Source organism: Entelurus aequoreus, linkage group LG21 (assembly GCF_033978785.1).
Source record: "Entelurus aequoreus isolate RoL-2023_Sb linkage group LG21, RoL_Eaeq_v1.1, whole genome shotgun sequence".
Lineage (NCBI taxonomy): Eukaryota > Metazoa > Chordata > Actinopteri > Syngnathiformes > Syngnathidae > Entelurus > Entelurus aequoreus.
Genome location: NC_084751.1, coordinates 28,731,189 through 28,747,756, shown reverse-complemented (window position 1 = coordinate 28,747,756; position 16,568 = coordinate 28,731,189). Strand labels below are relative to the sequence as shown.

The 16,568-nt window shown below is 38.4% G+C and overlaps 2 protein-coding genes across 2 annotated transcripts in view; one reads left to right on the top strand and one right to left on the bottom strand.

Annotated features, from left to right (window-relative positions):
• The window catches only part of LOC133638614 (netrin receptor DCC-like), a 321,291-nt gene that overhangs the window by 106,960 nt on the left and 197,763 nt on the right, over positions 1-16,568 (bottom strand). The gene's annotated exons all lie outside the window — the stretch shown is intronic.
• LOC133638585 (uncharacterized protein K02A2.6-like) lies at positions 457-3,588 on the top strand. Its single transcript, XM_062031364.1, has one exon. It carries the CDS (start codon positions 466-468, stop codon positions 3,277-3,279), a length of 2,814 nt encoding a protein of 937 aa, XP_061887348.1. The 5' UTR covers positions 457-465; the 3' UTR covers positions 3,280-3,588.

Here is a 16,568-nt window from a genome sequence, read left to right as displayed (position 1 = left end):
ACAACACAAAGAGCTGTGGAGTCCCGGTAACTACCCCAAAGTACAGCCATGGAAAAGCTAAGTCCACCTAGCCCAATGCTACTAAATGCTAATCTTGCCGATAACTGGAAGCGTTTTAAGCAAAGATTTAATATATATTTAGCAGCAAGCGGAGCAGGAGCTGATAATGAAAAGCTGAAAGCTCACATTCTTTTGCATGTTATTGGAGAAGATGCTTTGGACATATATAATAGCTTTCAGCTGGATGAAGCTAATTTGACTCTGGAACAGCTAATGACAAAGTTTGAAGAATACTTTGTGCCTCGTCAAAACGTGACATTTGAGAGGTATAAGTTTTTCACACATGACCAAAAGCAAGGAGTACCTTTTGATCAGTACATGGCAGAGCTTCACACGCTAAGCAAAACATGTGAATTTGACACTCTGAGAGACTCACTAGTGAGAGATAGGATTGTTTGTGGTACAATGGATAATGCACTGAGAGAAAGACTGCTTCGAGAAACTGGGCTTACGTTAGATAAGTGTGTCAGTATGTGTAGAGCAGCTGAGACCACCAGAGCTCAAGCAAAAGAGCTACGGAGAGGTGAAACAACAGTGCATGCCATACATAAAGAACAATGGAAAAATAAAATGTGTACCAAACAAAAGGATCAAAAAGACAAATCCATGGAATTTAAATGTGGTAAATGTGGAGGCAGCCACAAGCCGAAATATTGTCCTGCATATGGAAAAACATGTAACAACTGTGGAAGGAGCAATCACTATGCAAAGTGTTGCAAAGCAGCTTCAAGAAAGAAAGTTCACACAGTTGAAGAAGATGATGATAAGGAGGAGTTTATTGTCAATGTGGTGCAAGCATGCACAATTGAAAAAGAAGAATGGATTGTTCCAATTACAGTGAATCAGACAACAATACCATTCAAGTTAGATACAGGTGCTCACGTAAACCTGCTATCTTTGGAAGATTACAAAACACTGACTGTAAAGAGCAAAATCCATCCAGTAAAAACCAAAGTAAGTGGATACACTGGAGAACGAGTTCCTGTTAAAGGCGGATGTATTGCAACTTTTAAACACAAGGGTCGACAAATGAGAGCACAGCTACTGATCGTGGATATGAGTGTACAACCAATCCTGGGACTCAGTGCATGCACCAAGCTCAATCTTGTCAAAAGAGTGTTTGTGGTGACATCTCAAGAAACTACAAATGCTCAGGACACACTCATGGAAGAGTATAAGGACTGCTTTCAAGGACTTGGATGTCTACCTGGACTACATAAAATATGTGTAGATAAAAATGTGTTTCCTGTTGTGCACCCGTGCAGGAAAGTCCCATTTGCTCTGCGTGAAAAACTGAAAGATGAACTAGCGCGAATGGAAAAGTTGGGAGTCATTAAAAGAATAGATGAGCCAACTGAATGGGTCAGCTCGCTGGTTGTTGTGCAAAAGAAAACAGGTGCCCTAAGAATATGCTTGGATCCAAGAGACCTAAATAAAGCAATCAGAAGAGAGCATTTCAAGTTACCAACCAGGGAAGAGATCATGGCACAATTTGCTGGAGCAAAATGGTTCAGCAAATTAGATGCTTCATCAGGTTTCTGGCAGATGAAGCTTGGCGAGGAGAGTTCAAGACTGTGCACATTTAACACCCCGGAGGGCAGGTACAGGTTTCTTCGTCTACCATACGGCATCTTGTCAGCGCCTGAAGTATATCATAAGACCATTCATATGATTTTTGAGCACATACCCGGAGTTGAGACAATGATGGATGATATCATAGTGTGGGGCTCAACCCGAAAAGAACACGACGAAAGACTGAGACAAGTGCTAGACAAGACAAGGGAGGTGAACCTGAAACTTAACAAAGAAAAATGTGAGTTTGGAGTGAAGTCACTTACCTTTGTGGGAGATGTTGTGAGTGAAGAGGGCGTGAAGCCAGACCCGAGAAAAACTTCAGCAATCAACAACATGGAAAGGCCAACCAACAAAGATGAGGTCAGACGTTTCCTGGGGATGGTCACCTATCTTGCCAAGTTTGTCCCACAACTGTCAACACAGTCAGCACCTCTCAGGAGTCTTCTTGAACAAAAGAATGAATGGATATGGTCCCACGAGCAAGAACAATGTTTTCTGAAACTGAAAGAGACTCTTACACAGGAGCCCGTGTTAAAGTTTTATGACCCCGAGAAGAGCACCAGGATCTCGGCAGATGCATCGCAGTACGGCCTGGGAGCAGTGCTACTGCAGCAACATGAAGAGCAGTGGCTACCTGTCGCCTATGCTTCCAGAGCACTGACAAGTGCAGAGACCAGGTATGCTCAAATTGAAAAAGAACTGTTAGCAAGTTTGTATGCATGTGAGCGTTTCCATCAATATGTATATGGACAGATGTTTCAAGTGGAAACCGATCATAAACCGTTGGTGTCTATCATGAACAAACCGTTGAATGATTGTCCAGTACGAATACAGCGCATGCTAATTCGACTGCAAAAATATGACGTGCACATGATATATACACAAGGAAAATATATGTACACAGCCGACACATTGTCTAGAGCAGTGGACAAGAGAGAACTTGCAGACAGTGATAATAGCACAGAGATACAGGCATATGTAGATATGGTAGTGACATCTTTGCCGGTGACTGCAGACAGAACAGAACAAATACGGAAAGAGACTATTGCTGATGAAACTATGAAAGAACTCAAGAGCACAGTACAGAATGGATGGCCTGACAACAAAAAGGATTGCCCCTTGAAAATACAAGACTACTGGAATTGTAGAGCTGAGCTTACAGTGGTGGATGACATAGTGCTAAAAGGGAGCAAATTTGTTATTCCGTACTCACTGCGCAAACAGATGCTCGAAAAGATACACGAAGGCCACCTCGGTGAAGTCAAGTGTAAAAGGAGGGCTAGAGAAGTAATGTTCTGGCCAAGGATCAATCAGGATATTAGCCAAACAACAGCGTCATGTGGAGTTTGCCGAACTTACAGGCCAAAACAACAAGCGGAGCCACTGATGACTCATCCAGTGCCCCACAGACCTTACTACAAAGTAGGAACGGATCTTCAACTACAGCTGACTGAAGGCAACATTGCAGCTCAGGAGAAGGCTCAACAGGACTCAGCTGGACCTGCAGAACTTGCTGACACGGAGCCTGACCTTGCTGACCAAGGACTGACAGCAGCGTCCGCGTCACCTGCTGTTGAGAGACTGTCCAACTCTAGACCGAAGAGACATGTTCAGCCACCAAAGAGGCTGATTGAGACTTGTTAAGGATTCTGAGGTCTTGAGAGTTTAAAAAAAAAAAAAAAAAAAAAAAGTGTTGACATAACTGTTTATGTGTCTTTGTTGAAAGAGATGTCTATAAAGAGAAAATTATATGATTGCAAATGTGGTTACAATGCTAAACAAAAAAAAATAACACTTTGTTGAGTTAAACACTATTTCTTTATAGGGGGGAAGATGTGATGTTATGTTCCAGGTAATATAAGAACTACACTACCCAGCATGCAACGGGAGTTATGAGCATGCGCGGTAGCCAGAGATGTGGTGGTGTATGTGGCGATGCCGGGAGCTAGAATGTTGTGATGAGCACGCTTTATGAGTAAACGTTTAGAACTCAGCCAACACGCCTCGTCTGGATTATTTACAAAAAGACAGACAACACAGTCACCCAAATATTTACTTGAGTAAAAGTAAAAAGTATGTTGTGAAAAAACTACTCAAGTACTGAGTAACTGATGAGTAACATACACACACATCAGATGTGCATAAATAAATATAAATTATATACTGTAAATATCAATGTATGTATATATATGTGTGTATATATATATATATATATATATATATATATATATATATATATATATATATATATATATATATATATATATATATATATATATATATATACACACATATATATACATACATTGATATTTACAGTATATAATTTATATTTATTTATATATATATATATATATATATATATATATATATATAATTTATATTTATTTATATATATATATATATATATATATATATATATATATATATATATATATATATATATATATATATATATATATATACACACATATATATTCATACATTGATATTTACAGTATATAATTTATATTTATTTATTTTGCCGTTTTTGTTTACATGTTAAAGGTGTTTTAATGAATATACATGCATGTTTAACATATAGATTCCTTTCTTTCATGAAGACAAGAATATAAGTTGGTGTATTACCTGATTCTGATGACTTGCATTGATTGGAATCAGACAGTAGTGCTGATAACGTCCACGTTTTCAAATGGAGGAGAAAAAAAGTTCCTCCTTTCTGTCTAATACCACATGAAAGTGGTTGGTTTTTGGCATCCTATTTGTCCAGCTTCCATATTTGTTTTTATACACTTTACAAGAAATCCATTGGCGGCAAACTCCGTAGCTTGCTAGCTTGTTTGCGCTGGCTTTCGGAGACTCTTATTTTGTAAGCGCAGGCGCGATGGAGCAGCACTTTTTTTGTGAAGACAGGAACTGTGCGGTCAGGTTAGTCTTTAGGCTTTTGACGGGATGTACGGTTGAAATAAAAAAGTGTCTTTTTTCCTTCACACTTTTGATTGATTGATTGAAACTTTTATTAGTAGATTGCACAGTACAGTACATATTCCTTACAATTGACCACTAAATGGTAACACCCCAATAAGTTTTTCAACTTGTTTAAGTCAGGTCATGTGACCGCCCGGCTCTGTTTGATTGGTCCAACGTCACCAGTGACTGCATTTGATTGGTGGAACGGAGTCAAACGTCACCGGTGACTGCATTTGATTGGTGGAACGGAGTGAAACGTCACCAGTGACTGTATTTGGTGAAACGCAGGCACTTTAAAGGTCTGTCTGACAGACCAAAACAAACAAAGCGTGCATTAACAGATCGATAAAAATTAGTAGCGAGTAGCGAGCTGAATGTAGATAAAAGTAGCTGAGTAAAAGTAGCGGAGTAAAAGTAGCGGAGTAAAAGTAGCGGAGAAAAAGTAGCGGAGTAAAAGTAGCGTTTCTTCTCTATAAATAGACTCAAGTAAAAGTAAAAGTATGTTGCATTAAAACTACTCTTAGAAGTACAATTTATCCCAAAAGTTACTCAAGTAGATGTAACAGAGTAAATGTAGCGCGTTACTACCCACCTCTGCATAATACTGCAAAACAAATAATATGTCTCCTAATAGGTGCCGTTTTGAGGTCCTTATTCACACACCATAATAAAACCCGTATGTTGAGGGACAGTATGTCTGACTTCAGTAGCCGTAATGCTCCGCGTTCCATCATGCGGTGTGGATTCGTAGTTTACCAAAATCGTACTAAAACATTTGAACAGATTTTTGAACGCCGTGTGAAATGTTCTATATTCCCAATGAGACATCAAGTTATGGTGTTGCTTGCTTATGGGTACTTGCTCGTGTCATTTATTGAACGGGCGTCAACTTGCAGTCTGCACATACATCTTATGTGTGACAGCCCACTACTGGTCACACTTATCATTACACTATGTACCAAATAAAATTGCTTCGAGGTCGGTAAGCCCAACCAGCATTATTAGGTACATTAGGCGCACCAGGGTATAAGGTGCACTGTCAATTTTTAAAAACATTAAAGGATTTTAAGTGCGCCTTATAGTCCAAAAAATATGGTAGTTAACTACATACTAAATGTGCTAGTGTACACATTATTTTGGGATATGTTGTGATGAATTGCATGTGTTAACGCGTTAATATTGTGTTTTCCAGTTCATACCTACAAACTAGTTGTTTCTGAAAAAAACATCAGTGAACCTATAATAGCGTATATATTTTTTCTGTCGCAGTATCAGTTGCACACTAATTATTGTTCGCTTTCAAAAGAGCCCAAAGCCAGGCCTTTACTGGAAAGGCAGGCTTTACAACTACAGTCTTTGGGTATAATATGTTTAAGCGTTTTAGGAAATTTAAAAAAAGCAAGCATGAGAAGATGTTAAACACCTTCAGTATTAGTGATTGAGTGCACAACGTGAATTTTGACAGACGGGTATTGTTTATAATCCCCTAAAGCTTTCTCTAACTAATGAGCCACTCTGTGTACTTGACTTTCACGCATGCTGATGAGTTGAATGTTGAGTCAATTAATTATGGATGATCAAACAAGTACTGTAAATTACTGTAGTGTCAATATGTTTCTTAAAAATTTACTTACACAAAAAGGTTAAAACCTGCTTGTAATGCTGCTTGCTATCAATTTCTCTCTTTTGTGGAAGTTATTGTACTTATGTTTTGATGGCAGCAAGGACATAAAGCCACTGTGACAACACCTAGAAAGGAGGCGACATGGAATACTGATGTGAATTCAGATTGTGTGTCTTATGTAAGTTGTGCAGCTGTCTGTTCATGTGTGGATCATAGCGCTGCCCGCAGCTGCACTAACGCACACAAAGTAAAGCACGTGCCCATGAGGACACTACGTCGTCTTACATTTTCAATTAACCGTTTGACCACAAGTACTACACGTTTAATCTACAACCTTAAAACAAATGTCTTATCCCCGACAAAAGTACGCTGCCAGCTGACACATTAGCTGACTTGTAAAAAAGGCAACTTTCTGGGTAATTATTTGATCTGTTGCTTTGCAGGTAGCACAAATACTTAGATAACACATACAGTGCAGAAGAACACAGGTATTCCATTCGCTGCTGATTTACATCTTACTAAATTCAACACATTAGTGTTATTCTATTTGCTTGAAGTTACCGTTTTTTTCTAAATATAAGGCGCACTTAAAATTAGTTATATAATAAATAAATGATAAATGGGTTATACTTGTATAGCGCTTTTCTACCTTCAAAGTACTCAAAGCGCTTTGACAGTATTTCCACATTCACCCATTCACACACACATTCACACACTGATGGCGGGAGCTGCCATGCAAGGCGCTAACCAGCAGCCATCAGGAGCAAGGGTGAAGTGTCTTGCCCAACGGACGTGACTAGGATGGTAGAAGGTGGGGATTGAACCCCAGTAACCAGCAACCCTCCTGATTGCTGGCACGGCCACTCTACCAACTTCGCCACGCCGTTCCTTAGTAATTAGTAGTAGTAGTAGTTGTATTTTTCCTAAACATATCAACTGTGCGCCTTATAACATGGTGCGCCTTGTGTATTAATTATTTCTAGTTGTGCAGACCTCGAATGAGTTTTATATGGTACATAGTGTATGGATAAGTGTGACCAGTAGATGTCAGTCTCACATAAGATATACAGTCGCGATCTAAAGTTTACATACACTTGTAAAGAACGTAATGTCATGGCTGTCTTGAGTTTCCAATATCTTCTACAACTCTTATTTTTTTGTGATAGAGTGATTGGAGCACATACTTGTTGGTCACAAAAAACATTAATGAAGTTTGGTTCTTTTATGAATTTATTATGGGTCTACTGAAAATGTGACCAAATCTGCTGGGTCAAAAGTAAACATACAGCAATGCTAATATTTGGTTACATGTACCTTGGCAAGTTTCACTGCAATAAGGCACTTTTGGTAGCCATCCACAGGCTTCTGGCAAGCTTCTGAAAAAGGAGGATTACCTCCAAATTCTTCAGGACAACCTAAAAGTATCAGCCTGGAGGTTGGGTCTTGGGCGCAGTTGGGTGTTCCAACAGGACAATGACCCCAAACACACATCAAAAGTGGTCAAGGAATGGCTAAATGAGGCTAGAATGAAGGTTTTAGAATGGCCTTTCCAAAGTCCTGACTTAAACGTGTGTATAATGCTGAAGAAACAAGTCCATGTCAGAAAACCAACAAATTTAGCTGAACTGCACCAATTTTGTCAAGAGGAGTGGTCAAAAATTCAACCAGAAGCTTGCAAGAAGCTTGTGGATGGCTACCAAAAGCGCCTTATTGCAGTGAAACTTGCCAAGGGACATGTAACCAAATATTAACATTGCTGTATGTATACTTATGACCCAGCAGATTTGGTCACATTTTCAGTAGACCCATAATAAATTCATAAAAGAACCAAACTTCATGAATGTTTTTTGTGACTATAAAGTATGTGCTCCAATCACTCTATCACAAAAAAATAAGAGTTGTAGAAGGTATTGAAAACTCAAGACAGCCATGACATTATGTTCTTTACAAGTGTATGTAAACTTTTGATCGTGACTGTACGTGTGTACTGCAGGTCGAATGAAGCCTTTTCATTTAATGACTCCAAAAAGTAAGACTAAAACTTTGACGTTTCATTGAGAACATATAACATTACACACGGCGCTCAAAAATCCGTCAGAATGTTTTAGTATGACTTTGGTAAGCTACGAATCTGCACCGCTTGATTATCGGAGCCTTACGGCTACCATAGTCAGCTGTGCCGGTATTATTACGATGTGTGTATAAGGACTGCAAAATGGCACCTGTTAGGAGACATAATACATGGCGTTTTGTTTCGACCTATTATGCAAAACCAACTTTTCTTACCCGTTGGTTCCCGCTGTTGTCTATTTGGGAGCTGCATAAGTCGCAAAAATGTGGGCGTGTCCGCAATTATAGTTTGCACCGTAGTCATTAAGCTCCTTCTTTTTATTATCCTCTTGTTGTGGGGCATTCATCCTCAGCTGTTGCCATTTGTAATATAAGGTAGAATTTAGTTATTTCTTAATCTGTCTGTAGATTAGCTATGGAAGCGCTATTAACTACAACAAAAGATCACGGGGAGAAGACCCTGTGGAGGTGGAGCCACCTAAATAAAACCTGCCCAACATACGGCGCATCCTGAAGAGACTGTCAGAAAACGCCAAATCATATCATAGTCTGTAAAACGTAATCTATGCAAAATGCTGACCAAAGAACCACAAATACATGTTATGTAGACCACAATGAAGTCTTTTAAAGGCCTACTGAAATTAAATTTTCGTATTTAAACGGGGATAGCAGGTCCATTCTATGTGTCATACATCATTTCGCGATATTGCCATATTTTTGCTGAAAGGATTTAGTAGAGAACATCAACGATAAAGTTCGCAACTTTTGGTCTCGCTGATAAAAAAGCCTTGCCTGTACCGGAAGTAGCGTGACGTCACAGGTTGTGGAGCGCCTCACATCTGCAAATTGTTTACAATCATTCCCACCAGCAGCGAGAGCGATTCGGACCGAGAAAGCGACGATTACCCCATTAATTTGAGCGAGGATGAAAGATTCGTGGATGAGGAAAGTGAGAGTGAAGGATTAGAGTGCAGTGCAGGACGTAACTTAGGTACAAGGGCTCATTGGATTCCACACTTTCTTCTTTTTCTATTGTGGATCATGGATTTGTATTTTAAACCACCTCAGATACTATATCCTCTTGAAAATGAGAGTCGAGAATGCAAAATGGACATTCACAGTGACTCAGCCAAGCACTTTAGCTTTGGAGCTAACGTGATAGCATCGTGCTTAACTGCGGATAGAAACAGAAGAAACATGCCCCTGACTGGAAGGATAGACCGAAGATCAACAATACTACTATTACTTCTACTCTCAGGAGACACTGAACTAAACCCTGGACCTGTAACCACACGGTTAATGCTGTCCCCCCTGGCGAAGCCTAGCAATGCTGTTGCTAACGACGCCATTGAAGCTAAATTAGCTACGGGACCTCGACAGAGCTATGCTAAAAACATTAGCTCTCCACCTACGCCAGCCCTCATCTGCTCATCACCACCCGTGCTCACCTGCGTTCCAGCGATCGACGGCGCGACGGAGGACTTCACCACGATCATCGGTGTGGTCGGCGGCCCGGAGACGGAGGAAGTCAACCCAGACACCGGTGAGGACAGCGCCGCGGCGGCGGACGGCGTTGTGTTGCTGTAGCCAGCCGCTAATACACCGATCCCACCTACAGCTTTCTTCGTTGCTGTCTTCATTGTTCATTAAACAAATTGCAAAAGATTCACCAACACAGATGTCCAGAATACTGTGGAATTTTGCGATGAAAACAGACGACTTGAACTGGCCACCGTGCTGTTCCATAATGTCTGCTACAATCCGTGACGTCACGCGCAAACGTCATCATACCGAGACGTTTTCAGCCGGATATTTCCCGGGAAATTTAAAATTGCACTTTATAAGTTAACCCGGCCGTATTGGCATGTGTTGCAATGTTAAGATTTCATCATTGATATATAAACTATCAGACTGCGTGGTCGGTAGTAGTGGCTTTCAGTAGGCCTTTAAACGTATTATAACACATCATAATATGACCCTTTTAACGCACCTTCTAATCCGGTGTGCCTTTTGTATATACATAGACCTGAATACACCCGTTCACCGGCAGTGCAATTTATAATCCAATGGGCTGTCGTCCGAAAAATACGGTACGCACATTCTTATTGGTATTCATCCAGCTTTTGAACATGCACAGTGAGGCACAAGTGCATTAAGTTGTTAATTAATAATGAGGCGGACTTTGCCATTACACCTTTTTTGGCTGTGGTTTTTTGGCAATAATGGACGATGGAATTTTTCAAAAACTTGTGAATGTCATTGAAATCATATAAAAAGACTGAATTGGAAAAGGCTTTTTTTACTTAAATAAATGAAATAATAGGGCCATATGCATATACAATTAGGGGTCCTCATTACTGATAGGATAGGATACGATTATAGAAGCCTTGAGTATAGGCCAATACCGGTTTGATCAAGTACAATGACGAAAATAGTGAACAATGGTAGGTATAAAAAACAGAAACTATTTATTGTTAACTGTCTGGAATTGACTTATGATTTATAAGATCCAGATGTAGTAAGTGATTGACATGTTTGTTACTGGATACTTTCTAATATTCTAATACACTTCTGCCTCAGACTTTGTATGTGTAAGTAATGTGCAATGTGCAACTATAATTATTTGATACTTGTTTATATTGACAAATGTCTTGTTTTAGACTGAAATATTGCTCAAATAAAGAAACGTATTACGTATGTCTTACTTGTGTCTTATTGCTCGCTTTGCTGTTGTGTAGTTGCTAGCTCCTAGTAACCTACCATGTTTACCTTTTGTAAATGGCTTGACTAAACAACAAGAAAATACCAACCTTTTGTGCGTACTTGAAGACAATTAGATGTAAACTGGCTGTCCAGCTTTGCACAGGTAAACGCGTTGCAAGACTGCTTATGTCAGAGATTTTCGATTCAACTTGATATAATCTGTTTTTTTTGTTAATATTGGTCCAATTTCCAATATAAATAATAATAGTGAGATAGGGGGAGAGAAGATGACTCTTTTGTCCTATCAGTAAAATGTTGCTGTATTTTCGCCATAATTTTTGTTTTGTTACTCCATTATACATGACTTTTCCTAAGACGTTTTTTATGTTAAACTTTAACATTTCAATGTTCAATTCTTTCACAGGTATAAAATACACTGGTCGTTATTCGACTATACTCAAAGGCCATACAGGACGTATACTTGTAAGTCCTTCATTTTTCAAAGGGCATAAAAATTTTCTTTTTTTTTTTACATTTTAACATGCCATGTTTTTTGTTTTTTTTAATCTTACCTCATTTTTCATTCACTATAAATTTGCATGACGTGAGTTATTGTATTAATTTAAAGCCGTGACATTATTTGATCAAAAGGCCTTCTGTAAAAAAATTAAAAACACTTCATGTGTGATCTTTTTATTTAGGATTGGTTTATTGAGAAATTTAAGCAAAGAAAAAAATACTTCAAAATGTTTTACACCCTCCAAAACCTAAGGACTTTTTTGTCTTGTTTGGCTTAGAATATGATTAAAATCAATTGTCCCCAAATACTCTTTTCATTCAAACCTCTACACCACATTGGGCAAGACCAAAAAAGCTGAAATTAGGGACAATAATGTAGACCTACACAAGACTAGAATGGACTCCAAGGGCATGAACAAGAATCTTGTTGAGAAATAGAGCACTATTGGTGCAATATTACAAAAATGTTAAATCGCTAGCAACTGGACTCACAGTGATGGCTGCACACTTTAATAATCCATTCAATACATCACAATATTCCCTGGGTAATACTTTGTCCCACTCTTATTCAGAGCCCATGTTCCAATGTTTACTTCAGTGTGAAGCGGGACATATGATCACACAGAATCAAGAGCAGTGCGGCAAAGAAAATCGGGAGGTTGGTGGGAGAAAAAGGGTCAAAGCAGCACTAGAAAGGAGACGAAGACATGAAAGGATGGATAGAGGAACACTCGGGGGGGTGGAAAAGAAGTATCAAGGAGAGGCTTAAGAAGCTGGAGCTGAACAAGCTGAACATGGCTTCACTTCTTACATGCATAGTCCAACCTCCAACCGTCTATGACAGGGATTGTCTTTTGCATCCTTGTTTGACAAACACACCGAAATAAACCAGACAGGTAATACATACAAATCACCGCAGCACAGGGATTTTGAACCCAAGTTGATTTGAATATCCCATTAGGAACAATTATTATTATTATAAGTATTAACATTATTATAGCAATAAGCTCAATTACCAAATGTGATAATTCAATGTGAATGCAAAATCATTTTACTCACTTGCATGTGGCAGCAGTAAAACCGTAAATATTTCTTACAAGCATTTATTTAGGTATATATATTTATCCAAAAAATTATCCGAACATTCTTTCTAAATAAGTATTGGCGAAACTGAACAGTTCCTACTCAGTCGTCTCAACGTTACGTTTGTCAGAAAGCAATATCCTGCGGAAGTAGACACAGCAGTGGAGGATCGGGGGGAATGTTGTCCCAACATTCAGCTGTAGAGTGTTCACTACATGTATCTAATTCCCAATTTGCAGTAATCTGCCTTTTCATTCTACAGCTGCTAATTGAATTTTTAAGCCTCTAATTAGCATTTTGCCTCGTAATCTGTTATTCATTGCCATGGTTGCTTCCGTCAGTTTTTTTTAAATGTAATTAATTGAGTCCTCTCACAGATTTACGATAGTAGTTTTAATGTCGGTCTCTTCTTTTTTTGATTTATTAAGGCTATTATTTTCGGGCCTATTAAAAACATAAAACATGATGTTATAAACCAGCAAATTATTGTACATAGAATAGATCAGTACAATAAGTAAAAAGTGAAAAGTTAAAGTACCCATGATTGTCACACACACTGCATTTGACCCATCACCCTTGGTCACACCCTGGGAGGTGAGGGAAGCAATTCCAACCCTTGATGCTGAGTATCAAGCAGGGAGGTAATGGGTCCCATTTTTAGAGTCTTTGTTATGACTCGGCCGGGGTTTGAACTCACGACCTACCGATCTCAGGGAACTGAGATCCCAGGAGACTGAGTAAAACACAAAATAAGGTAGAGATACATGTTATTATTGCACATTGTCCATGTTATTTATGTTTCAGTCTTTGAGAAATCCATCTGGTTATGAACACCAGTCACCCTTTTGCAAACATGTTTTAATTTGATTGACTTCTTTGAAGCATATATGCTAGTAGCATGTATGCTGTTAGCATGAATGTCTTCTTCATGCTTTGTTAGCATAGTAGGTTTTCCTGGGAATTATTAGCAGATCAATTTTGTTCCATGTTGGTTCTGAGCAGTGTTCGGAAAAATTACTTTTAAAAAGTTATTAATTATAGTATAATATTGTTACTTTACCAAACAAGTAATTGAATAACTAAAGGAATGACTCTTTAATAAATGCAATTAATTACTAGGGAAAGTAATTATCTGGCATACGCAGTTGAAAGACATTTCATGAGAGCAGTGTGTATGTGTGTGTGTGTGTCTTTAAAAGGCGGTGCCTTTTGCCAAGTGATGTGTGATGTCAGCGAGAGCGCACTCATAGCGGCATTTTAGCTTATGTGTGTATTAACTTGGCAGCAGTCGTTTGCCGGGAGAGTGACAGCAGCTCTGTTGAATCTTTTCACTGGATTGTGTTACCTCTGGTTAATGAAGAGATTGAATTTGCTTCAGTGGCTGTCATATCTTCTTCTCTACAAACGGGATATTGTAAGACTGCAAGCTTGTCACTTAAATCATTGATGTGTTCTTCATTATTACCACGTGTGTGTGTGTGTATGTGTGTGTGTGTGTTCTTGTATGTCTACCCTTCTTGAGACATCAACAAGGAAAAGTACCTTCCATATGAGGACCGGTGAACAAGTTAGAACCAAAATCATGGTCCCAATACGGTAAACCATTGCATCTAATAAAGAATGTCTCATTTGCACCCCTGGTGGTGAAATCTATCAAAATAAGGGTGGTCCCTACAAGGAGGGATTTTTCAAATTGACTGTGTGTCGGTTTTTTAAAGTGCTCCCCCTCTGGACAACATACGAAATAACAAGTGTGTGTAAAAATGTGAAGTACTCCCCCTCAGGCCAACATATGTAATAACAAGTGTGTGTAAGAAATTGAAATGTGCCCCCTTCGGCCAAAATGTATTAAAACAATAAAATAAATATGTATATAAAGACATACTGTAATAACTATGTAAATAATGAAGATTAAAAACCATTTACATACAAAAAAAATGAATAAAAATGACTAAAAGCCTACTTTTTTTATATTTGTATAGTATGTATATATTATTAATGTTGTAAATACAAATCTTTATATATCTAGAAAGGGTGGTCCTAAAGAGGTAGGCATTTTTCGGAGGTCTCAAGAAGGTAACAAATACAAGAATGTGTGTGTGTGCGTGTGTGTGTGTGTGTGTGTGTGTGTGTGTGTGTGTGTGTGCGTGTGTGTGTGTGTGTGTGTGTGTGTGCGTGTGTGTGTACTTGGCTTGTCTTTGCTGTGTGATGTTGCCTCTTTCTTTTTTGATATCAAGTTCATTTTAGTGTGGTGCTGGTTGTTACTTTCACTCATAAAAAGATATCTACTGCATTGAACTTGCTGTGCTTCTAACACTGCCATGTTGACATACAACCACATCAAAAGCAGCGTGCCATGTTACATCAAGCGTATCGGTAACGGCAATGCAACGTACACAAAAGTAATTAATTAGATTACTCATTACTAGTAAACATTTGTAACGCCGTTTTTACAAATACTGGATAGTAGCTCTGTTTTATTAAATGTGTCTGGATGTCAAACGTCGTAATTGTCAAATTTTGTTAGCCAGCAAATATTGGATGTTGATTGTCCGAGTTCCAAATAACTTGCACTGCTGGCCACATGTCTGATGAAGTGTTAATAAATGTGAACTTTATTTTCACATTTGGTGATGTACCTGCAGATCCCAAATACACATCAGCAGGTACCAGAAGGTAAGAAAAGTTGTTTTTGCATAATATTGCGAAACAAAACACCAGATAATATCTGCTAATAAGAGCCATTTTGTGGTCCTTACACACACACCATAATAATACCCGTATGTGTAAGCACAGTACGCCTGACTACGTAATGCTCCGACAATCCATCAAGCGGTGCGGCTTCATTCTTCTTCTTTTGACAGATTTTTGAGTGCCGTGTGTAATGTTTTATATTCTCAATGGAACATTTAAAGTTCTGGTGTTGTTTATTGGCACCATCTTGCAGTCTATACATATCTCTTATGTGTGATTGCCATCTACTGGTCACACTTATCATTACACCATGTACCAAATAAAATAGCTTCGAGGTCGGTAAGCACAACCAGAATTATTCTGTACATTAGGCGCAACGGTTATAAGGCACAATGTCAATTTTTGAGAAAATGAAATCATTTTAAGTGCGCCTTATGGTCCTTAAAATACGGTACTTCTTTGCAAAAGTTTTATTATTGCCATAGTCCTATTTTTGCCTCTCCCAATCAAATAATGTGTACAACATTCATTAAAAATGAGCTAGGTCATCACAAGTATTTCTGTTTTTTTATGACCGTTTTTTTTTGTTAATTTGGAATTTATGTCAAAAGTATTTTTTTTATACATAAAAAGGACACTTTCAAATATAATCATGTTTCGGCCTGTAGCCTGACCGACTCTTATAAACGGGCCATTAAAGTTTACCCACAACAGTTGGGGACTTAAAGAATGGTATGCAGATTGTTTAAATATCCACAGAAGTAAAACAAAATAAAAATATTGAAGGTATTTTATGAAGTTTTCTACCCTGTCCAAACTCTCACCATTAGAATTAAAAATCATGTATTTTGTTCTAAACAAAATGCAGGCATTGTTTACTTCCTTAACTTTACGTCTTTGTTTGGAGGCAGACGGTAGAAACACATGCACACGCAAAAGAGAGCCGTGAGCCGTGAGCACTCTTCCACAGTGACATTTCACAAACTCATATAAAAAGCAACAGAAATAATCCAAAATAATCTATGAAGTTAAAAAAAAGGATGCATTATTTATTGCAGGGGTGTCTACAACTTTTCCAATGAGGGCCACTCACTTAAAACTCAAAGGAATGCATGGGCTATTTTGATATTTTTTCCTATAAACATTTTTTTGTGTGTTTTCCTTTTTAAATGGCAAATAACAAATTCCCCTATGGACACCCCTGATTTACTGTAATCAATGAGATCGCTCCCCCATGCTGTCATGTTAATAAGATAAGATACAGTAAACC